This window comes from Carettochelys insculpta, chromosome 12, assembly GCF_033958435.1.
Source record: "Carettochelys insculpta isolate YL-2023 chromosome 12, ASM3395843v1, whole genome shotgun sequence".
Classification (NCBI taxonomy): domain Eukaryota; kingdom Metazoa; phylum Chordata; order Testudines; family Carettochelyidae; genus Carettochelys; species Carettochelys insculpta.
Genome location: NC_134148.1, coordinates 11,431,413 through 11,456,736, shown reverse-complemented (window position 1 = coordinate 11,456,736; position 25,324 = coordinate 11,431,413). Strand labels below are relative to the sequence as shown.

Here is a 25,324-nt window from a genome sequence, read left to right as displayed (position 1 = left end):
GGCACCTTTTCCACCGCCCCTATGAACTCGAGGTGGGCCACCTCCTGCCTGAGCCTGGCTACATGGGAGGCCTCCTGGGGGTGGGGCTTGGGCGGGGGTCGCGGCGGCGGGAGCGACTGGAAGGGGATGGCGTACCCGTGGCTATGATCTCCAGCACCCATTTGTCTGTGGTGATCCTTTGCCACTGGTCGTAGAATGGTCGGCGGCGATGGTGAAAAAGTCGTTTCGGATGATCTTGTGCAATGGTGGTGATGGCGCAGCCCTGGATCTGTATGTCAAACTTGTGGCCTTTGGCCCCGCCCCGAGGACGGCCGGCCCTGTTGTGAGCGTCGCCTGGGGGTTCTGTACTGCTGGTGCTGCTGATGCCGCCCTTGCTCGTAACCCCTGTGATACTGGGGGCGCTGTTGCTGGTACTGGTACCGCCTTTGCTGTGGGTAGTACCTTTTCTTTGAGTATGGAGGGGTGTAAATCCCCAGGGTCCTGAGTGTGGCTCTTGAATCTTTACTGGAATGAAGGACCGAGTCAGTTGATTCAGCAAACAGCTTCTGCAAGTCGAAGGGAAGGTCGACTATCTTCGCCTGCAGATCTCTCGGTATACCCGAGGTCTGGAGCCAGGACTCCCGTCGCATCACCACTGCAGTTGCTGTGGAACGTGCTGCCGTGTCCGCAAAGTCCAAAGCAATCTGAACTTCCATCCTCGCAGCCGCGTAGCCCTCTTGCACTATGGCCTTGAGGACCGGCTTTTTGTCCTCTGGAAGCGAGTCCATGAGGGACATTAATCTGGCATAGTTGTCGAAATTATGGTTCGCCAAGTGCGCTGCGTAATTTGCCATTCGCAACGTTAAGGTGGAGGAGGAGTAGACCTTTCTGCCGAACAGCTCTAGCTTCTTGGCATCTCTGTCCGTTCCCCCTGTTTTAAATTGAGATGTTTTTAATCTTTGTTGCGAGGACTCCACCACCAAGGAGTTTGGCTGGGGGTGGCTAAACAAGAACTCCATGCCCTTCGCCGGCACGAAGTATTTCTTATCCGCTCTCTTTTGGACAGGCGGAATAGTTGCAGGGGTCTGCCATATGGTAGTGGCGGACTCCAAGATCGCTTCATCAAGCGGGATTGCTACTCTGGAGGAGGCCAGGGAGCTCAAATTTTTAAGGAGCTTATGATGTTTCTCTTGCACTTGTGCTGTCTGGATGCCTTGCGTGAAAGCTACCCTCTTAAACAGCTCCTGAAACTGTTTGAGATCGTCCGTAGGATGGACGTCCCCTAAGGCCGTGGCCTCATCCGGGGAGGAAAACGAGGAACCGCTGGGTACATTTCTTTGGACCCTTCCGGTTCTTGATGGTGATGGTGCGCCCTCTCGCTGGAGGTTTGCGAGGGAAAATCTCGTGGGTCCACGGCCAGTCCCCCCTGGGATGCTTGAGTCTCTGTCCCCGATCATGATTGCCCTCGGGGGTACGAGGTAGTGTGTGGGGATGTTTCCCTGGTAGATTGCCGATGGTGTCCATGCCCCGCGTGGTAGGGACGACCATGGCAGTATAGGCACTGTTCCTGGGAAGGTGACCTTGACCATTCCCTTTGCACGTACCCTCTGTGTCTGGGAGAGGGGGATCGTCGAGACACTGGAGAGAGCGATTTTGCATAATAGTCCAGCGTTTCAAATCCCAGGAAGGGTGAGGGTGGTGCCAGCCATGGGGAGGCTGATTGCAGGAAAGGAGAAGGGGGCTCCGGGTAGGCTAGGGGGGACCCCTGCCTTCTGGTTGGAGTCTGCAACATGAGCGGAGGGCTGTGAGAAAAGAGCTCCACAGCCCTGTCTGGAGAGGGGCTGCAGTGCCTCCTCTTGTGTGCAGCTTTTCCCCTCCCTAAGGGAGGTAACTCCGCCCCCTGATGGGCGGGGGATCCCGGCCCCGTCGGCACCGTGCTAGGCACGCTCGAAGGCGGTGCCGCATGTGCGGAGTCCTTCTGCGCCTGCAGGCTACGTGCCTGCGCGCTCTGCACCGCCGGTTCCCCGGGGGTCGGTGCCGCTGCCTGCGGTGCCGCCGGTACCGGCGCTTGCTTAGCCGCCGCCCTGCCTGCGGTGCGGGGCGGCTGGCTGATTATCGGAGGCTGAGCCGCTTCCACGTGGCTCTCCGTGCCGCCGCCGATCAGCTGTTGCTGCGGCTGGGGGCTGCTTGCTCCTCCCGTCCCGCTCACTGTTGCTGCCGGCAGGGATCAGGTTGGAGAAACTTTCCTCCGTTTTTGCGCTGATGGAGTGAGGGAGGCAGCTTTTCTTCTAAGGGCCCCGGAGGGTCCCTCCTGCTGCGGCCGCTCCGGCACGTCTGGCTGGAGGGCCTTGTCAAGAAGCAGCAGTTTAATCCTCATCTCCCTGTCTCTCCGTGCTCTGGTTGTTAATTTTGCACAGAAGGCGCATTTTTGTGCCACATGGGACTCCCCCAGGCACCTTATGCATAGACTGTGCCCATCGGACACTGGCATCGCCTCTCGGCAGGACTCACATTTTTTAAAGCCTGAGGAGGTCATTGTTGGTGAGTCTTTGAGTTTGTTTATGGGTACTTAGCACCTTCTTTGTGCTGTTTCCCCGTCCGATGGCCTGCCTCAGCAGGAGGGCTGATGGCCCTAGCTCCCGGCCTCCGGCGCTTGTTACTGGGACTGGCTTGAGCTGTCCCTCTGTAGCTTGTTTGTTGTTTGTTTTTTTTTTTGTTGTTTTTTTTTTTACAAAATAACAACCGGCTACTTATGGTAGCCTAAATAACTGAAAACTTTAAAGAGAAAACAAATAAAGTCGTTGAATACGCTATGTGGCTTTAGCCTAGTCGGATTCTGTCTGCAGCCGACGGCGGTTGAGAGGAACTGGCGGGGACCGGATCGCGCACATGGCCAGGAGAGCGCCAGGGAGCGGCGCGCGCCGGCGCATGCGCGGTCCGGCAGATACTGCTTGGAAGATCCGATCTGCGGCGCCGGCCAAGCCGTCACCTATTGTGGAGCACCCACGGGGACACTCGAAGAAGAATTTTAGTTGTTTCTCTTTTTTTTATTTTTGTGATCTCCAACACCACACTGAAAATATTTTTAAACAAATTTTAAACTAGGGGAGGGAAACCTATGGCACAAATCAGTTCCATGAGGCTCAGGCCTCCCCCTCCTCCACAGAGGCACATGCTGGGGCTCAACATGGGCAGGGGGATGGTGGGGAGTTAACATGGCTGGAGTACCAGCCCCATAACCCCACTGTGTGGTCAGGGAGGAGACCCCCAAGCCTTACGGGCCCACTCCAGGCAAGCTGGGACACACACCAACTTGGGGGATCTGCCTGGCAGGGAAGAGTAAGCAGCTCCTGTGTGCTACAGGAAAGCACTCCACTGACACCAACTCCCTTCACTCTCATTGTCTGCAGTTTAGGCCGGGGGTGCTGCCAGAATTGGGCACTTCCCTGCTGCATGTAGATCCACATGGACCACTTCCCCCCTGCCCTGGAGCAGCATCAGGTACTTGCCCCAATCCCATGTGCCTCTACTACCCAGACCCTGCATCCCCAACCCAGTCTGCTCCTGCACCCCTCCTTCAAACACCACTGCTGAACCCTCCCTCCCCCACCCAGAACACTTACCCATACCCCCTTCTGCTCTTGTACCCTCCCCTCAGGCCCTGCACTACCACCCCAACCCCCTCATGCACACATCTCACCCAGACCCCACAAACTCACTCCTGCCCCAACTCCCCCATTCCCAGCTCACTCCTGCAGCCTTCCCTCTTGCCCAGATCCCACATCCCTACCCCAGCCCTCTCCCCAGCAGCCCCCTCCCATGCACTGAACCCCCTCATATTTGACCCTTTCCCTAGAACCTAGGGGAACCCAGAAAATCTATTAGCCCTGGCCTCCAGGATGCATACTGAGAGTGACAATGGAGAGATGAATATCCTTTTTTATCCCCGCCTTCTTGGTTGGGGGGCCACATTTTCTTTCTTCTCACTTATGTGTGGCCACAGACTAATTTTCTGTGGGTAAATGGCCCTGAACTTCAAAAGTGTCTCAAGCCCTGTTTTAAACTAACGTCCTGTAGACTACCACAGTAAATTCAGAAACTGGCGGTAGGCACACACCTAGTAAATGGCTTCATTACCACTTGAATGACTCTTTCACAGGTTCTGCTGCTAACAGCTCTGGCAGGGTTCTTCTACTGTTAATTACGTCCTCCCCCCAGAGGGAGAGAGAGCCACAGAACAGGAAGAGAAACAGGCTAGGAAGAGGCATATGGGTGGACTTCAGGATCCAAATCAATGGTGCCCTACACAGCTGTGTAGTCTGCAGGTAAGCAAGGATGACTCTGGCTAAGCCTTCAGACCTGGGCTCCTAGCCCAAAGTCTCCATTCTCCATCTGCCTAGCTCTGAAGGCAATGTCAACACCAGCAGAAGTACAGAACTAAAAGTAGCAGTACTGCCAGCACCCCTATAATAGCCTTCTGATCCTCCCACAACTCCTTTATGAGTAATGACAACACCATGAAGTTTTAGCTCTAAAAAGCTAAAATCATGAAATTTACAATCATGAAAGTGCCCAAAATGGACCATGAATTTGGCAGGGCTCTAGTTGTATATAACAAACTGGTCTTAAACAGAATTCTTTTGCTCATCTATGAGCTTTTAAAAAAAAAAAAAACACAACACGTAAGGATACACTAAAGAAGGGATCCACAATAATTTTGGGAAAGCATACTTTGGTTTTAGCTTATCAAGAGGAAAGCACACCTCAGTTTTATCATTTGTATATAATCATGTGTGTGGGTGTGGGGTCCCCCCACGTTACTTCAAGAACAACACAGCCATAGTTATTAAGTGCCATTATTTTGCTTGGTCTTCATGATGGTGTCCCCTAAGCAGATGCCTCTGAATTGGCAGTCAGAGGAAAATTTTAAGAACTAGCCTACATGTCTTGTTTCTCCAAATTAAATATTTTAATTATTTTAAAACTGAAATTAGTGTCTAACAATTCAAATCTACCCTTTCAATTAACATGACATGCTGAATAACTTTAGGCTTGCCCAGAGTAGTAACTATACCTTTCTTCACACTAGTATCCTTTTCCTGCTTTTCTCCTTGTGTTTGTGAGCATTCTTTATCACCATCACTTCGACTGCTTGATGGAATAATAGCAGTTAGAAAATTGATTGTTGAGAGAAGGGCCTGTGCATGTAGGAGAAGATTGAATGACGAAAAGGTCACCTGTTTAAAACAAAGCAATCCAAAAATCACGAAAACTAAAGCTACAGATAATGAAGATGCTGAATGGATTGGGGTGTAGTGTTCCAGAAGGACAGTTATATGGGAACATGACACAGATGTGTTCATCTTTCAATAAATACAAGAACAAGGTGAAATGCAACTGAATGAAGACATCAAATAATTGGTTATTTTCTTTTAGTGGACTCAAAGGCCGTTTCTACACTGGCCACTTCCTTCGGAAGTGGCATGCTAATACATGGAGCAAAAGATGCTAATGAGGAGTGGATGCAACTTCCCCGTGCCTCATTAGCATAATGTCATGTGATTTGGATTCCAGAAGACCATTCTTACGGACTCCAAAACGCTGTGTAGAAGCACAGCCCTGTGGGGGAGGGGGGGCCTTTAGAAGGACATGCTTCTTCCCGAAGCCCCTTCTTCCCAAAACTTTTCGTGGGGAATTTGCATCCACGCCTCATTAGCATCTTTCGCTCCATGTATTACCCTGCCACTTCCGAAGGAAGTGGCCTGTGTAGAAACAGCCACGTAGTTTTTCCTAATCTTATTTTAAGCTTATGTTTTCTGGTTCTCTTAAACCTTTGCTACACAATATGAATTTCCAGAAGATGCACAGAGTATCTTCCCAGGAAGTTCTTCAGAGGGCCACTTACATTATTAAATGCTGAATTCTCAGCTGGACAAAATTAACCTTTCAAACATGCTGTGGTTGAATGCTACAAAAATTCATGAGCTGTATGAGAGTTATCAGCCATGTTTATACTACACTGTAGTTGTCTCAGGCATAGGGGAAAAAAAGACAAAATCAAAGACACATGGTTTAAATCAGGTCATAACTTGATTAATCAATCTAGCACTCACCAACCATTACTTCATTTTCATTAAAATTATGTTGATGTACCTGAATTTAGTTCTATCATTACTTTTTATTAACCTTAACAGTTTCATATTAAAGAATTCTGTAAGAAGAATTACTAAATATGTACCAAATAATTCAACTAAACATACAGAAAGATTCACCAAAATATTAAAAATATCCAAGTTGGAGATAAACAGAATTCTTAGACCCAACCTAAAGCATTCTAGCTGACCATCTAAGCCTATTATTCAATTTGACTGTTACTGGCAGATGATTCTAAAGTGCCACCATTCTCAAGACACTCCTTATATCAATCTCAGCTCAAACAAGGGGAAAAGTTGTTTGTCCCGAGGTAAGAAAACTGACTGCTTTTGTTGATATTAATCTCAGGCACAGTTGTTGGATACCACCTCCACCCCGACCCCACCTCAAAGGTTGTTTAAATCACTTTTGACATTTTGACCAAACATCAGATATTCAGAGTCTTCTTCCTGGCAGTCACTCGATAACAAGTAGGATGCTTTCATGCCACCCTCTATTTGTGAGTCTGTGGATGACTAGTCAGCCCAATTCTGGAAGCACAGGTCTTATCACAGAAGCAACTAGTAGCTGTCTGAGGGGGGCAGGGCAGTTTCTGACTCTTTTCTTCTCCACCTTGCCTCATCTGCACTAAGGTGGGACCTCTCAAATTGTGCTACCCCTTATGGATTACCCATCTCCGCTATGGACAGTGCTGGGGAAGGTTCTCCCAAGTGTTGACACCAATGCTGCATTTTTTCTTGTGTTCATGAAACCACTTCCTCTGACCCCCAATATCCTCTGTCCTTCAACTCCAAAAACAGCATCTGTTTTGGGAGGAACTGATCAGACAGCTGAACCATGTGACCAGTTCAACCAAGTTGTTGGTGAATTATAATGGTTTCAATGCTGTTCATGTTCAACTCTTCCAGTAAGCTAGTGTTCATGTGCCTGTCCTCCCATGAGATATTTAGGATTCTCCTTAGGCAGCATTGATGATATTGGTCAAGTGCCTTCAATGATGCTTGTATGTTGTCCAGGTTTCAATACATACAGTAGCACTGGAATAATCACTCTGCGATATACAAGCTACATGTATGCTGTATATTTCCTCTTCACAAACTTAAATTTGTTCCTTTGTAATGGTAATACCTCATTGTACACTAACTGCCCTCACGGGGCAGCTGAGAATTTTCCTAGGTTGCGGCAGCTGCTACAGTTATCTTCTACAAACCACAAGGCATAGGATGTATTGGAGGACAGGACTGCCACCATACTACTCCAAAGGCCTCGTCACCACTTGGGGCAGGGAGGAGACATGAAGCTTTTTTTAAGTTATAAAGACAATGTCTACACTACCCCAGAAGATCGACCCACTCAGGTTCGATCTTCTGGGGTTTGATTTTGAGTGTCTATTATGGACATGCAAAAATCAACCTCTCAGCAGTCACAGTCAACCCCTGTACTCCTCACAAAGCTTGAGGAGTAAGGAAGGATGAGAGAGTTTCTCCCATTGAAAACCTTCCCCAATAGAGACAGCCAAGTTAGCCGAGTGTAAATACCTCAATTCTAGCTACAAAATTGCCATAGATAGAATTGTGTATCTGTGGTCAACTTACTTTGCCTACCATAGACATAAGCCTAATAAGTTAGCTAGTTTGAAGTAAAACTCCATAAGCAGCTAGTAATTTACACAATGGTTTGCAGGTCAAGGTAAAACTATAGGAGAGCTTAGGCTTCAACTTGAATTGCTGAAACTACAACATTGCCTTGTCATTAATTTTACCTTAACTTATCTAACTTGAAGAAAGGGTTGCTTTACTTATGGAAGTCAGGCTAACATTCTCCTCTTCAGTGAGTTTTAGCTTTGACTTGCTAAGTAAAGAGGCTAATTCTAGACACTTAAAAAAATCACTTACCCTAAGCATTTGTTCAGTGTTGTCAAAGCAGGACTGAAATTCTGGACCATTTTTGTCAGCCTGGAAGGAAAAAATATTGAAGGGTTCAAGTCAGACAAACTGAATGAGCCATTGTATTGTATGGACTGCACTCTTATATTTTGTGTAGATGATGAACTTTTAACTAATTTTAATACTTAAGTAGTAAGAATGTACCTTGATATATTCCACTTTCAAAAGGTCTAATCCAGGTCTATCTGAAGAGCTAATTAAGTGAAGTGGTCTTTTTTTATCTGTAACGTACCAAATGAGAGCATATACAGATGTTAGCTTTCACAATATTGAAGCATATAGAGAAGTGATTTTATGAAACCCTTCTGCTCTAACATTGTTTTCTATGCAAAATTTCAAAATGTGTTACTGCCTGAAGCATTTCATCAAATAAGCTAGAAACCATATTTACTCCTCAAGTTGAATGTTTAGGCAGGCAACGACAAGTACACTAGACATTACACTATAAACCTGTGTATTAGAAGTCCATGTCTGCTGGGTGACTCACTCTTACACGCCCCTGAAAAATCTTTCACAAAGCATTCTGTTAAGGGGGTGGGGAGGAAAGGGGGAATAGTAACAAATGTAAAACACTATTTAAATACCTCAATACTGAATCCTTTATAAGACTGTAAAGACAGAAAGATGGACAAAACGTACACTAAAATTATTAAAAGACAAGTATCAGGAAAGTTTTCTTACAAGATTTCAATTGGGCTAGCATGCATTCATGCACCTAAATTAACCAAATCAGCTAGTTTATTAGTGTGTTCTTTCAGTCTATTTTCTTTATTTTTTTCTTTTCTTTAATAGAACAGCCATGATTAATAAATTTATCATTTTACTTTGCTTCAATTATGGTGTCCCTTAGGGTATGTAAAAGAATCCTTCTGATTAAAGAACTGGAATCATAATACCTGAGGATAGTCTCATGAATTAGTATCTATCAAAGATTCCATTTTTGATTTGACTGTTCATGAATAATTAAGAGCCAGGCTACCACTTCCTGTTTCTCGGGACCATATTTAACTTGGTCCCCTCCAACTGCACAACAGGTATATTGCTACATATTAGTAGGACAACTGATTTGATCTTCTAGCGGCTAGTTATTTTCTGAAAAATTTGCATGCATGTCACAACATAAGAGGCAGATTTTTAAAACTTGACTTTCACAATTTTGCACCTATGACATACCTAAATTACTCATTTACTAAATAAGCAAAGAAAACCAGGTAGTTACCTAAATGCCATCAAATGCGCCTGCACACGAGTTCCATGTGGAGAACTGCACACAGTTATTTGGGCCCACACAACTAAGGCCTCAAAAGAGAAGGGGCTCGTTCTAAATGTCAAACCTAACTATTATACCGCAGCACTTTTTCTCTGAAAGTCACGGGTAGGTAGTCAAAACCTTGAAGTTTACTAAATAGAGACGCTACCACTCTTCATTTTGTTTTATTAGTTTTATTACCTTGAGTTTTGTGGTAATCCAAGCTGATTTTCTTTAAGTAAGATACAGCTTTTAAGTCATATGTTCTGACTGAAGCTTCTGTTCCAAGCTGCATTACATTAAATACGAGTATTGTTTCCTCTATTTTTTGCTGCTTTGAGAGTTCTAAAATCACCTGAGTAAAAATTACACACGTCAGTAATGGACTGGCATCTTCTCATACCTGGTATTCCTTTTTTTTTTAAATGAAGAAACAGGAAAAATCAATTTGCTGCTAGCTTTGTTTTATTTTCCTCAACAAATAGCATTCTCGCACAAGAGTCTGAAAAGGCAGGAAAGCTGTCAAGATCATAACTGCCTGAAACAGAATGGAAAAGTGGGACATTTCTATTTCTTGGTGAACAAATATTTTCAGTAGAATTTTGCTGTTACAAAGTGGAAGCAAACTCTTGTAGGTTTTATTTTTTTGGTGATGTGGCATAACTATCAAATTAATCCACAGGGAAGTTTGCTGGATTATATTGCTAAAATAAGTATATTATTTTCTCAGATTACACTTTATCAGTGTTGCATTTTTCAGACTAACGGGAGTACATTTTGACATGCAGTAGATAGTATCTTATCTTGTTTATAATGATCCTTCAGATTAATTAAGTCTAATGCAATTTGAAGGAAAAGTATAAAATGCATGCCTCTTTAATTTCAAACTTCAGCTGAAGGTTTATAAACTCCTCATTAACGGCCTCTGGTTGTTTTTTCAATTCATGTCCTTCAAGCAGAGCCTTTTCCGTTAGTGAAAAATCATTTTCAGCATCATAATATTCATCAGATTCTAGGAAATAAAGACACATAATATCTGTGTGTGGAACTGACAGTCAAATATAAAAACAAGCAAATGTTCTCTTTGCAATGGCGAATGATTTAACATACTGATTAGTTTGTCATCATCAATTCTGTATTTACCTTAACTGTGTAAGGTCCCTTCCTGCAAGTATTTTCAAAACATGGCCATTACAAGTGCAAAGTCACTTTGACAGCCAGGGCCCAGACACCACAAATTAACATGCCAGTGAATCACTAACATCAGATTAGAAAATCCTTCTATATGTTAATTTACATTATGAAATCTATCTTGTAAACAAAACTCTGATTATTTATTATTTTAAAAGCAAGCTTAATGTTTTATCAGCAAAAACTGCAGAACCCCAGGATGTAGCCACAAGTGGGCCTGGGTTGTCCGGGGCCCACCCACTTCACATATATGCCAAGCCACCCCCAGTCCTGACTTTACTCCCACCAGAGTGCGGGGTCTTGCCCCTCTCTGTCCAGTGCTCCAGCTGTGCCAAGGGAGTGTGGTCGGATGCATGCCCTGGTCTGACCACCATTCCTGGTAGACGAAGTGCGGGGAGGATGTAGGGAACACGTTCTTTATGGGGGCTCCCATTTTACAGGGGCCTCTGGCAACAGTATCTATCCCTCCCCGTCTTCCAAGACTAGTTGGGGGAGTGGGAGAAAGAGCCCCATCACTGCTACCCCTCCCCAGTCATTGCCCATCCACCTGGCTCATGCTACACCCCTGGCAAGGGCTCCTTCAATCTTGTAATTCATAGGTATACATTGGTATCTGTTGTCCACAGAACACATTACATGATCAGAAACACCTAGCACAGCTGTTGCTAAATAGTTTTTTTTTCTTTTAAAGTTTTAGAAATCTTTAGAAGTTATTTCTTACCTGACTCTACTCCTTCTAGCAAAACTGATGTGTCAAGTAACTCTTTCTTTGCATCAGTTATCATGGGGAGAGCAGGTACCTAAAAAATGCCAAATGCAAAAACTGATCTATTTTAAATTTTATGACTTTAGAAGGCTCATCTACATTCTTATGAAAATCCACTCTGCTTCCCAAACACCATCTGTGGACAAAACCCACATTTTAGTTTCCATTTTCAACTCAACATATGATAATATGCTTGCTGTCTATTCTAACAGAGTTAGCTGTGTGACTTCAGATGGACTTGAAGACTATCTTGGTCATCATTTACAGCAACACATGAATGTATTATTGTATTTTTCTTCAACTATCCTGTAGCCTTCTCTTACCTACCAGTATCCGCTGTCTGTAAACACATTAAATGAAGGAATGCACTGACATTTTAGTGTTCACTGAAAGGGTTTTATTCAATTATATTATTATGCTTTAGTTCAACTTTACCGTTATTGTAATCAGTTTACCTTTGTGCTTTGAACTGACATGGGTGATGTCTGAGGAAATGGAATGCTATCAATCAGATCAAAAATCCCCTTGATCTTTTGGTCTGAAAGTTTCACGTGCACCAGGGGAAGGCCTCCTGAAACTTTAAACCTGGGGAGAGAGTAGAGGAGGAATTTTTTTTTTAAACAGCATTGTGAACAGTGTAATAATGGACTATAGTTACTTGCAAGACAGCTTGTCAGCAGATACTAAGATGGTCACTAAATTTTAATTATAAACGTAACTGTTGGAACAATAAGCTGATGAAACAGACATCTCCATTCAGAGCCTGCTAGTACATATACCTACAGTAACACTATCAGAACAATAACTTCAACTAGTGAAACTATATTATACTCCCAAACTAAATGGAGATTTCCCTTGTTGAATTTCAGAGAGAGCCCATTCTCCTTCCTCTCCCTGCTTCCTACTGAAGACAGCGGCTGGGGTGGGGGGGGGGGTCTCCTCCTCTCAGCTCGTCCTTTTTGCTGGCCACACTGATGGCCAGAGTACAATATAAGATGAAACGTGTAAGATTCCCCCAAAAGCCAGCCATGTTGCTTTACATACATCTTCAATATTCAGCTCACCGGTTTTGCTCTTAACAGGTAATATCTGTTTTTCTTAGAAAAAACATGGGAACAATCCACCCCTTGCTACTTCATTCAAATCTCATTCAATTGCCACAGTGTTTGAAAGTTTTAGTTCAATGAATTGCAGACTAGTCTGCACTTTTAGACGTAACTATTGGCAGACTGAGACTGTGACCAGAAACACTTAAGACGAGATTTTCTTGAAAATTTCAAAGGTGTTATACAAAAAAAAAAAAAAAAACAAAAAACCAAACCTACTCTCATATATCTTTACTATGTTTATTTGAGAGGTGTTGCACAGACAATTTCACTCTAGGAGTGCGCATGCCTTGAGTCAGAAACTTTTCCCTCAGCGGTACCCATCTGGGCAACTCTAGAGCCCTCTGCTTTTTGCATACTCATCCACATACATAAAACAAGGACAGCATCACCACCAACTTCCCCTCAGTTTATTTTTGTTGGAAATACTCAAATACAGGAAGAGAGGACAGCACATCACGGAACGGACAAGAGCAACATCTCAAAGGACAATTGTCATGGAACAGGGTAGTAACTTTTTTCCTTCACATGACTGTACATGTGCATTCCTCTCTTGATGATTCACAAGCCATGGAAACATGTGGCAGGATCAGACTGTAATCTACACAGGGACTAAAGGAAACATCCTGAAATCTCACATTGACACAAGCTTGCTGAGTGATGGTATAATGGGAAGTATACATGCACACCAATGACTAAGTTGCCATCTTATAAATGTCTGAGATAGGAACTTTAGGCAGGAAGTCTGCAAAATCAGTCTGCAATCTAGTTGAATATGCTGTCATTCCACTTGGCAGGATAACATTAGCCAAAAGGAGTAGCCTGTTCATCTGTACCTAAAAACAATGGGAAGTCCTGTAGCACCTTGGACTATGTCTACACTAGAGTTTTGTTGACAAAAATCCGTCCAGTGTCCACCTTCCCATGGCATCCTGTCAACAGCAAATCAACAGAACACTACACTTTTGTTGACAGCTTTCTGCCACTCCCCCACGAAGCGGCACACCTTTGGCAACAAAGATCTGTCAACATAAAGCCAATCTGGATGATCCTGGGGGCCTTCTGTTTTCCAGGGCACTAGAGAGCCCTATCTGCTGTGCTTCCATTTGGCCATTTTGTAGAGAGAGCATCCAGGCAGTCCGGATGCTCTCCATCGTCAGAGCAGATCACTCTTTTGACCTGCTTTGCAGTCTGGCCATAATATGTCGACAGAAGTTTTGTCAGCAGATATCAACAAAAATGTTTTAATTGAAAAAGAGGCAGTCAAAAGCAGGTAACTAAAAAGCTTAAAAGAAAGCATGTAAGCTTTGTCTTTGTCAAATTTAGGATGCATGTGGAACAGGATATTGTACCAGAGGATACAATCTTTCCAGGCCTTACAAAAATCTTACTAATATCAGCCCTGAGGGAAGTCTGTAATTTTATCGTCTCCAAATGCACCAATTGCAGAATTACATGCCAGCCTGATCTACACTTTCATTAAGAAGCCCTTCTTGGCAGAGCAGGAACTAGCATGCAACTCCGTGTCTACTGAGATAGACTATTGTGGCTATGTTGTCTGTGGCAGCAAGAATAGTTTTTCTGTGAAACAAGATAGAAAAACCTGATACCACCCAGATAGGTCTCAACTTCCTTTACCTGACAAGTCTTCTCTTTTGGAGACTTTTCCCGCCCCCCACATAAAACGAAAAGCAATCCAGATAAGCTTCCCAACTAAAGGCAAATGCATCTGTTACTAGCATGAATGATGGCTGATGAGGACAAATCAACTACTTCACACGTTAACAGAGTTTATCCACGTGTCCAGTCTCGAGAATCTAAAATGTGATTTGTCCCCTGATCAGTGTTCAGATAGTGACATCTTGGTAAAAACACCGAGGCCAGCTAACCCTGTAGAATCCTGAGATGCAATCTGGCATATCACACTATTTATATGCAAGAGTCGGAATGTTCCAAAAGCCTTGTACCCAAACTCAAAAGCACAGAAACTTCGAATATTAGCACTGCAAGGAAACTTGAGAGGTCATCAAGTCCTGTCCCCTACATTCAATGCAGGACATAACTCTATCTAGACTATCCCTGACAGATATTTGTCTAACCTGCTCAAATCTTCAATAATAGCATATCACTGTCAAAAAAGCAAGAATCAAAGCCTGGAAATCAAAGAAGTTCTGCAACATCAATAATTTAACCCCAAATGTGGGGAACCAAGGTAAAATTAAAAGACAAACTCATTCAACACTAACCCTAATAACCATTTACCTGTTTAACTCAGAGACAGACCAATAGACTCCAATTAGTGTCGCAGAAAGTAAGAAGGAACTGAGAGATACAGGGTGTATTTTGTCTTCATGCGGTGTTGTGCGACAGCAAAGGGTAGTTCCCTTTGTGACAGCTCAACTACTGCGGGGGAAAAAAAGTTCTGACAGCTGTGCTTGGGGTAGGTTCACATCAAGAGTGGAAAGTACACTTGCCAACATTCAGAGAATACACTTGTGCATAGCAGTCAACAACTAGGAGTTGTGTGAGCATGGGATATAATCAGTGCAGACAGAACCTTCTCAGGTTTTAGCTTCCAAATGCTAAAAAGTATCCATGTGCCATTTTCAGAGGTTCACAACTCTAGCCAAAATTGTAGAGCCCAAAAATGCCACAGATATCTGTTTTGTATCTAAAGACGTGGATGCAAATAGCTGTGGCTTGCTTTTGTGGACATTAATTTTGTAACCATGCCAGGCTCTACAGGCTTGGATAAATTTTCACATGAATGGCAAAAAGCACATCCCTGACATGAGTGAATTCTCTTAAAGTTCCTGCTCTAAAGCCTGGAGACACACAAGTAACTTTAGCAGAAGCAAAACTAGGGGTGTTTTTCCCACCCTTTGATTCTCACAAAAGGCTACATTGTTTTAGCTGAAACTTTAAAAAATCTTAGCCTAAAAACATTCAATATGGAAAAGTTTTGGCATGTTACAAGCAACATACAAGCTACTGAGCAGCCTTAAATTTAAGAGTGGCTACTTACTTTATATATAAGAATTAGAAAATTAAGATCATGCAAGTAAATCTTCAAATTCCATCTTGTCTCATTGACAATGCCATTTTTTCCAATAAGAACAAATAACCAAGTAAAAATTAATTGTCTGATAGCACTGATACATTACTTAGGCATTCTGATGTCTTTCTCCACCATTGATTTGGCTAATTGCACGTGCATATCCATAGGCTGTAATATGTGCAAAGCTGAGGGATGCTGAAATCGAGCTGTCTTCCAGTCTTCACCTGAAAGTGTTTATCTAATTTAAAAATGAAACCTCTCAAGCTTTATTTTGCAATTAAGACACAGTATTAAAAAAAATCATTTAATAATTACTTTTAAAAAACTAGACCATCTAATGAACTGAAGAAACCCAAGTTCATACAAGCAAGCTATTGCATGGACTACCAAAAAAAAAAAAAAAAAAAAAAAAAAAAATCAAAAAACAGCCCTCCCCACCCAACACCACGCTGTATCAGCACCTAGCATGGGCCAGAACCAAGAAGCATTTTCATTTAGAAACTTGAAAGCAGAAGTAAGAGCAATATGTTGGATTTCTTCATTTTCTTAAAGCATTTTTCTAAACATAAAAGACCTCAAGTAAATCATAAAAAGACCATATGTATTCTGCAATTCGTCTGAGATGTCTCAATCCACAAACAAAAAAAACTCATGATCCTATCAATGGGTGTGTAATACTAAATTACCTAACCATAACTTACTTAGCTAGCACAGGCATATTTCTGTCCACAAAAACTGTATTCAAGATGCCAGAAAATTCAAAATAATAAAAGTAATAAAATTAAAAAAATTAAAATTCAAAATAAAAATACATAGTTTTAATTTGTTTTCTTTACATTATGTTTAACTGTTATTTTAAGACCTAACCTCTATCTGCTGATATATACCCTTGAAACATTTTTGATTGTTCTTTGATTAGATAGGGATTATGTTTTTAATACCTCTTCTGCCAAAGAGAAGTTGTACATTTTTTATTTCCACATCAAACATGTCATAAGCTTTGTCCATAATCTCTTCCAAGGATGAAAAGCTGGAAGCTCGACGACCACCTTGATTTACGCTGGTCAACTGGTGCAACAAATTGAAAGAAATAAAACTATTTCTATAAAAACTCAGAATTTATACACATTGTTATATTCACTTCCATAAAAGCAAAAACTATTTTTTTTTGTTTGGTTGGTTGGGTTTTGGTTTGACTGCCTCAGAAGAGGCATTTTAGAAATCACATCAGCCAATTATCCTTAAACAACTTTTCAAGGGCACTTACTTTACTTACTTTCACAGTTCCAGACTAGCATAACAGGTTTGCTTAAATCATTTTATTTAAATAGAAGGAAGACTACTTAACTGAAAGACATGGGTACACAGTGTTTTATGAGCAAGTGACAGGTGTGTGTCTGAAAATTACATAGCTCTTACAATTTAGCTTGTTCAATATATGGAATCACAGTTTTTTCTGAATGAAGCTCACTATGCACCAGGTACTAGTGGGTTTACAAACAGATGTCTTTCTGACCACTGATCAGCATTGTTGTCAGTGTTAAAGCAATGAACGTGTACAGCACTAGCAGCCTAACTCACCTTCTGAGAACGAACAAATAATTTACTAGTACTCTCTTGAACTCAAATGACACTAAAGGTAACCAACTGCATACCTGAAAAGTACCAAAGTCCAAAATAAGTTGGTCTGACTTATGATGATGGAAACCTGTCTGTGGAATCACAAGATAGGAGGGTTTCAGATTAATCCTCAAGTCAAGGACTTTCCGTGTTTCAATAATATGAGCTAGTCCTTTCATAAAAAAAAACAAAAAAAAAAAAAACAGATTGAGATTGAAAATATATTCACATCTAATCAATAGGTAAGGGGCATGGAACAAGCAATAATAAAGTAAAAGTCATTCATTTTCACTGTAGGCAGTTACAAATTAAATGTAATCCACCTTTCATGGGTAACTAATCTTTTTGGTTAACTTCTCTATATACCAATAGCTAATAAACTTTTAAGTCAACCTTTCAGTTGATTAGTAGATGCATTCTTTTTCACAGGTTAATCAGTTATCTGTGTGACAACTCAAGAGAAACAGAACTCAAAGTAAATTCTGCTTCAGAGATTCTCATGGTGTGCTGTTTATTCAAAAAAGAATACTAAAACTAATAGTACCCAGACTCGTTGCTAATATTTAAGTGGTCACTTAATAGTACTGTAGTTACTATTGTCTCTTCACCTGTAGCAGTTCTTTCTTTAATTTCTTCCAACTTCATCAGTGTGGCTGATGTTAGACGTTCTAGATCCATTCCCTTACTTGTCTGGAAGAATTCCACCAATGCATTTACTGTTGTCTTTAAAAATAAATATTATAGGTTTATATACACAGCAATTCAATACATACTTCATCAATTCCAAAATATAAAATTAAATATTAAATAAACTGAGATGGCAAAAAATTAAGACAAGAAAGAAAAAGTATTTTGGTACAGTATTTGAAAGGAGATGGAAATGCAATGAGGTTGCAAGAGAACAAAAGCTGTTCCCATATGTTTCTAATTTGACTGTTACTCACAGCATCATATATGATTTCCACTGGCTGTGATTCGATTATTAGACTCTGGTCAGCAGTACTATCCTCTGGGTTTGTCTCAAAAACTATTTTAAGCAAAGATGATTTGGTATCCCCAATAGAAGCCACAAGAGAAGGTACAATATTTTGTTGTTTCAGTCCTGTTACATACCAATGCTCAAGTTTTGCCTCCAGTCTGTAAATGAAGATAATTGTTTTAAAGCAACTTTTGTTGAATATTCAATATAAACATAACAATGGAATACAAGCTACAATTTCACCTTGCATCAACATAGAACCGGCGGGGGCGGGGGGGGGGGGCGGGGGAAAAATCAGTGAACACAAGACATAGGAAGCAACTAGAACCCTCTCAAGAAGTATCCTAAATTCACAGGACTAACTACATATCAAAGGCTATTAAGAGATTCATACACAAAGAAGAGTCAAAAATACTTTAGGTTAAATGAAGCTAAACAGTTTAATTGACAACACAGCAACAAGAACAGAACACAAAACTAAATTACATCATGCGAGTTTAATGTCCTCGCCATGACATTTAACTTAATTTCATTTTAAATTCATATTCACATTTGTTTAACAAATTCTCCTATGCAGAGACTATATTTATCCTCTATTTGAAAAAAGTTATTAATGACTTAAGGCGAGTTCGAAGACCAATCCTGGAGATTTCAATGAAATTTATGGAGCCAGTCTTGCTCCTTTTGATATCAATGGAAGCTCTTTCTTTACTTCAGTGGGAGCAGGAGCCAGATTTCTAAATGCAAGATTATGCTGGTTGGTTACACCTCAGGAAAAATCAGACATGGTTTTTCTACAACTGACTATTAAAATCTTCATTCAGGTTTAGGCTATGCCTAGATTACAGAAATTTCTCGACAGAAGTTTTTGTCAGAAGACATCTTCCAACAAAACTTCTGTTGAAAGATTGTGGCCAAATTGCCAAGAGGATCACAAGAGATCTGCTCTGCTGATGGAGAGTAGATGGACTGCCTGGCTACTCTCTCAACAAAATGGCGAACTGGGAGCACAGCAAGCAGCCTGCCAGTGTCCCAGAAGCCCTGTCTGTCAACAGAGGGCCCTCCAGAATACCCAGATTGGCTTTCTGTCGACAAAGGTGTTAGGCCTTGTGGAGCACGGGATAAGACTGTCGAGAAAAATGCTGCACTCTGTTGATTTACTATCAAAAGAACACCTTGGGCATCTGGACACTTCCCAGATTTTGTCAACAATACTCCAGTTTGTTGACGAAACCCTCGAGTGTTGACATAGCCTTAGGGATGAAGACTTAGGAGTTCAGAACAAGAAAGTCAGTTTAAGCCCAATTTCATAGGCATGTGATTTTTGGGGGAAAAAAAGGTTACTAAAGCTGTAATCATGGTCTATTATGGAATAGGAAATTTTATTAGTCAAATCATTATTTCCATATTTTTGGAGCTAAAAGAGAGAGTACATTAGTTCCTTGGTGAAGATTCCATAGGACATTTATGGCAGAGCTGGGAAATTAATTCTCATTTGAGGACAGACCCATATGGTGGACACAGGCAATGCTGGTCACCACACCTATTGTTTCAAATAATTGTATTTTATTACGTCACCTGTTGAGCAGGATTAATCCTTTGTAAATTACTTTGAGATTTTCAGGTGAAATAAGATTATGTGCAAAGCGGAATTAATCACTTATTCAGCTAAAATAACCAACTTACAGGGAAGTAAAGGAGTACTTTTGCCAGACCATATGGCATTGACTGTGGAGCCCGTCTTACTCTTTAACACTTTTTTAACAAAATATGGTTCGAAGACAAGCTACACAAGCCAATCTTACATAAAAGGTAATGTAAAACAAACATTGAATGAAGCAGAGTTCAAAAGTAGTCCTGATTTGGCAAACCAGCACAGCCTCAACTTGGTGTTTATATTAATATTTATACTTAATTTACCAAATTTCAAGATGTAACAACCCCTGACAAAATTTAACCAGGTAAGTCATACATAGACTGTTTTGTTCAAGAATCAATTATGAAAAAAGGGATAAGCAGAGTAGAAATTAGCACACTGAAAATATAATTTATCACTATTCATAGAAATACCAAAAGCAAACATGAAATTACTTAAGTGCTTGTGCTCCGGGTCTCTGAGATATTTTCGTGCTTAGATCAATTATCTGAACTTTAAGAGTCTCTGGTACATCTTTGTCTTCTTTAATTGTAAGAGAAGTGCTTAACAGCTTCAGAGTCATTACATGAGCAACATACTAGTCAGGGAGATAAAGAAGTTGATAGTAAGTCTTTGCACAAATGACTCATGATCATTTCTATTTTCTCATATTTACCACATATTCCACTGTTTTAGATAACTTTAGTACACCTAAATCCATTGTCCCAAAATATTGCCTAGTTACCCATGCAAGAATGTCAGCCATCCTCTCTCCAAGTGAAAAGTTATTGAGGTGTTTCCTTTCTCTGAAAGAACAGATAACAATTCCATCTAATAGTAATTATTTTTACACAAGGTACAGACACTACTTTGTTGGAAATCCAATGTAGCCCGGTAACTCCTACTCTTATGGCTAGTTGAACTCAAGAGATACAATTACTAGGTGTGGTCTTTAACATTCAATCATGTTTTGAATAACATACACATATGCTAGTTAGTCCCAGCAGCAAGACTGCTTATGCACATGAAGGTTATAGGATTACTGTTCTGAAAGATGTGTTTAAATGCATCCACATAAAAATCAGAGCATGTCTTTATCTGAATCAGAAAAAGAGAAGTAAGACTGGAACATTCTTTGCCATATGAGTATGGAAAGGAAATAGGCATGTAATCTGTAAATTCTTCAGAGTACATGACTATAATTCTAAGCTAAGGAATACGACTACCAATGTAAAGAGAGAAATTCAAAGGGAAGCAATGTACACCAAATAGGAGTATGTTGACAGAGTATTGCTAACACTAAAGATTCCCTCATTAAATAATGTTTTCTCCTTAATGTGAAAGGCTTTTCCACAGAAGGAGAGGCTCTTCAGGATGTGTGGTCCCTATTTACGTTCCATGGAGTGTAATGCACATACTTCATGGCCTTGGATCTGGATCTTCCGAAAGTAGTACTGTCAGTTGGTCTACGCATGCACCCTTGCACTGCCTTGTAGCACAAGGTAGCTTGGTCATATCTCCAATTCCTTCTCCACCACAGATATGCAAGATCTGCAGCACAGGGGTTTGAAATATATATATATATATAGGAACGTCACATCTTGAAGAACCTCCAATAACTGCTACATAATCTCCCCTTCTTCATGTGATGGCCCCTATTTTTTTCCACTGAGGTGATTAACAGGCAGTACCTATATAGGAGGAGGATACATGGAAGACGACAGAACCGCAGAATATAGGGCTGCTGTAGCAAATAAAGTATCTTTCGATGACTCGTGCACCAAGGCATAATGAGAAGCAAAAATGTGTACACTGAGCTCCACATGGACACTTTACAAATGCCCAACTGGGGCTGTCAGAGCACCCTGGTAGTTAATGTGTGCACTCTAAGAAATGGGCTTGTATCCCACCTGGTGGGGATCACCCTGGTTGAGTACAGGTTGAACCTCTTTACTTAAGCACACTCTCATCTGGCAACATCCATAATCTGGTATCATTTAGTTAGCTGAAGGACTACTTCTCGTGGGTGTGGTCAAGATTCACGAAGTCCCATGAAGTTTCTTTACAGCCACCAGATGTCTCAAAGGCTATATCTACCCTAGAAGCATCTGTCAACAGATTGTGCTGCTACATACTACTTTCTCGGTCGACAGAGAATTGCCAGACTGCACTACCCTCTGGTGACAGAAAGCGGAATGGCACCTCTTCAAGCAGGACTGCCTGGCAACCAGACACCCTCTCTGTCCACACTGTACGTCTGTCAACAGTACTCTGTCAGAATGTTATGCCTCAAATTTTTGAGGGCTACCTCCATCAAGGGAAAAGCAGAGTTCTGTCCAGACTGTCGACAGAAGGCCGTATGAGCGTAGATGGTCCCTGAGTTTTGTCGACAGAAGGCCTCTTCTGTTGGCAGGACTCTCCAGTGTAGACACAGCCTTAGTGTTCTGTTCTATAGCCATACTTTACCCCTAAATATCTAAGAGACCATCAAAACAAAGCAGCAGAAATGTTGGAGTGAAGACTAACACGGCTACCTCTCTGTTACTATTCTAAAGAGCCCAGTAAGCAGTGAAAGTGTTGTTAACGCTTCTAGACAATATACACCTTCCATGGTTTAGAAAATTCTCTTGTCCAGCACCAGTCAGGTTCTGAGGGTGCTGGATTAGATAGGTTCAACCTGTATAATGCATCCTGATACCTATTTTCAGATTTTCAAGGTGGAAATGGGCTGGCCCATAATTCTGGGAGACTTTTGGAATGGCTGTGTTCTTCAAAGGTAGCAGGTCAGAACTCAGAGAATCAACCTTGTAGAAGTACAAACATGATGCTGTCCTGCAAATTTTCTTGGTGGATGTGCCCGCCCTTTTTATTCAGTAGGAGGCTGCATACTTCACACAGAGAAATTATGACATCCCATATAATCTCTGCACATTTATATTATACACAATTTCCAATGTTACATTTTAAACACCTCTATCAACAAGCCTCTGAGAGGGCCAACAAAACAAGTTAAAATCATCTGCATTCAAACAATTAACAAGGTCACTGAAACAGTATTCAAGGTCAGTCTTGCGAATTAATATTCCATTGAGATAAACAAAAGATTACTGTTTCAGACTTCTTTTCATCTCTCATGAGCATCATGAATGACACTAGTTTTTCTTTCACTTATAAGAAGTTTACAGACTACACTACTATGAGAAGTCTTCAGGACAAAAAAATTGGAATAGATACCTCTTGCTGAACTTCTTTATATCTACAATATCACAAATACATAAATGACTAGTCCACTGTATGCCAAAGGGGTAGAGACAGCTATTGCGTACTTTAAGCTACTGATTTACTGCAAGCTCTCATATAAAATAATATTCTATAAATTGAAGAAGTCCAACATTTTCACTCTGATTTTTCAATATTCTTTTAACAAAATGGGTAAAACTGCAAGTCAACATAGTATTCCAGTGTCCACCTCACCATTCTCAAATACCAATGTAAAAGTTATATATTCATTACTTGACTGTTGATATATCCAGGATCCTGTTGCTTTTTGTCAAAACTATTGGGAGCTCAAGTTCAGCTATTTGTACACTACGACCCTTTAATCCTTTTCAGAGTTACAGCTGTCCAGGATTCAAGGCCTCATTCTGTATGTAGAACCTACATTCCTTGTTTCTAGATGTGTAATTGCATATGGTTACATTATAACACATTTTGTTTGAATGGGACCATATATAAGAATGCCTTGCCCACATTATTTACTGCTCTGCCCATCTTTGTTACATAAGGCTATTTTTTCTGCAGAGATTTCCCACTAAAATATATCCCTAACTCAATTGTGATTCCATACCAACAACTGCTTTTTTGAAGTCTTTGATTGACCAATTTATTTAAGAATTAAGTCTGACAGCATGTAGTGCTAATTGTTTAACAGACTATTGTTTGGTACTAAAACAAACTACTTATGTAAGTTTAAAGTTAACTGCATCAATTCAATCTACTTATCAACCAATCTGGCAGTCTGGTAGTATAGATCTCAGTCAACTCTTTTAGGACTCTTTAGTACAAGACATCTGGGTTTGAGGATTTTAAAAGATTTATCTCCAGCTGATATTCTATTATTCTAGTGCATTCTGCTTCTTTACAAAAAAAGAACAGAAATAATTCTTGCATAATGCATTCTACTGTCTCCAGTAATGGATCTATACTACTGTCATGACTTCTCTCATTTTTAATGTATTTAAACTCCTCATTATCCTTAGCCCTGAAAGCCACAGATTTTTCTCCAGAGGTCTTTTGCTTCCCTCTTCAATTTTCTACACCTCCTAGCTTCTAATTTATTCTGATTACTATTTCCTCTTTTACATTTTTGTGTATTACTTTTTGTTTATATTTGCTTCCTGAATTTCAATAGTAAAGCAAGGCAGGTTTTAGCCTAAGCTGCCCTCTTTTTTTTTTTTTTTTGGTTGTTTACTTGGTGTAATTGTGGCTTTTGGTCCATTTCGTAAGGACCTTCCATAGAGTTAAGAGCTTCTGATGCACGTAACTTGCAGGAGTGGCAGACTTCATTTCTGAACAACCCAACTGCCTGCTGCAGTTTTGTATGTGTTTAGGAAACAGCAGTTTATGCATTTTTTTTCAACCTAACAGAATTACTCAGCGAACGTATCAGACTCAATCAATTTATCATCTTAACATAAACAACCCTGCAAGTCCCTGAACCAAGGAACAACACTATACTAACTTTGACCTGAATACACATTTATTTCCCTTAATTACCACATAACTGCACTAACATTAGAATTCTAAGTTTAAAGAACAATTTAAGTGCTTCTCTTCCAATACTCAGCAAGAAAGACACACTGAGGAGAGCCAACTACTTGTAACTTTTTGGTTCTTGGAGTTAGCTTTGATTTCCCCATTTACAGCAAACTTTTATTTTTCCTCTTGCAAGCAGCTTGCTCATCAGTTTGGGAATACAGATCAAACATGAATGACATGATCAAGAAATCCTGATTGAAGCATCAAGTCAGTCATTTGTCTGGATGCATTTGGCTGTTGGACTCCAAAATCTCAACAAGACCACATATTTATAGAGCCCAATACAAGTGATCCTCCAGTCTGATCATTGTGAACAACAACTTATGGTTTGGCAGATCAGCATTAGTGAACAACTGGCACTCAAAAATACAATTATTCCTAACATGACTCCTGTACTATTGATGTATACCAGGACAACAAAGTTTTTGTTTTTTTATTAAAAATGATCAACTTACCTTCTTAGGTAAAGTCAAGTCATGAGAGCTGTCACTATACCCAATAGCAGTAAAGAGTTTAGCCTTTTCATCTGGGGTCATGAGATCATCAATAGCTAAAAAAAAAGTGTGAATTTGAACATCAGTACCATAATTGCTACAGGAAAAAAAACTAATTAAATGGACCTTCACACCATACACTGCCAAGGTGCTTACTTAAATTTTTGCTATGAACGGTTTCTCAAAAAGATCTTTAATTATGAAGCATCACTCTCATCCCCCCCGCCCCCCCACCAAAATATAGGCTAGTAGGTTATATAGACCCAACTATGTACAGTAAACCCTCCATTTAATGGGCTAATGGGGGAAGTGGTGCCCGTTAATGCCAA

General features: G+C 41.0%; 1 protein-coding gene across 3 annotated transcripts in view; it reads right to left on the bottom strand.

The window, feature by feature from the left end:
- The window catches only part of VPS13C (vacuolar protein sorting 13 homolog C), a 262,583-nt gene that overhangs the window by 194,103 nt on the left and 43,156 nt on the right, over positions 1-25,324 (bottom strand). For all 3 annotated transcript variants that reach the window (XM_075007275.1, XM_075007277.1, XM_075007276.1), the window contains exons 16-29: positions 24,957-25,051; positions 20,139-20,281; positions 18,013-18,205; positions 17,677-17,791; positions 17,104-17,240; positions 16,390-16,516; positions 15,555-15,672; positions 11,740-11,869; positions 11,240-11,318; positions 10,200-10,339; positions 9,529-9,682; positions 8,223-8,299; positions 8,028-8,087; positions 5,054-5,216 (exon numbers count right to left, since the gene is read on the bottom strand). In XM_075007275.1, the coding sequence (XP_074863376.1) occupies positions 5,054-5,216; positions 8,028-8,087; positions 8,223-8,299; positions 9,529-9,682; positions 10,200-10,339; positions 11,240-11,318; positions 11,740-11,869; positions 15,555-15,672; positions 16,390-16,516; positions 17,104-17,240; positions 17,677-17,791; positions 18,013-18,205; positions 20,139-20,281; positions 24,957-25,051 (1,731 nt within the window). The remainder of the gene's footprint in view (positions 1-5,053; positions 5,217-8,027; positions 8,088-8,222; positions 8,300-9,528; positions 9,683-10,199; positions 10,340-11,239; positions 11,319-11,739; positions 11,870-15,554; positions 15,673-16,389; positions 16,517-17,103; positions 17,241-17,676; positions 17,792-18,012; positions 18,206-20,138; positions 20,282-24,956; positions 25,052-25,324) is intronic.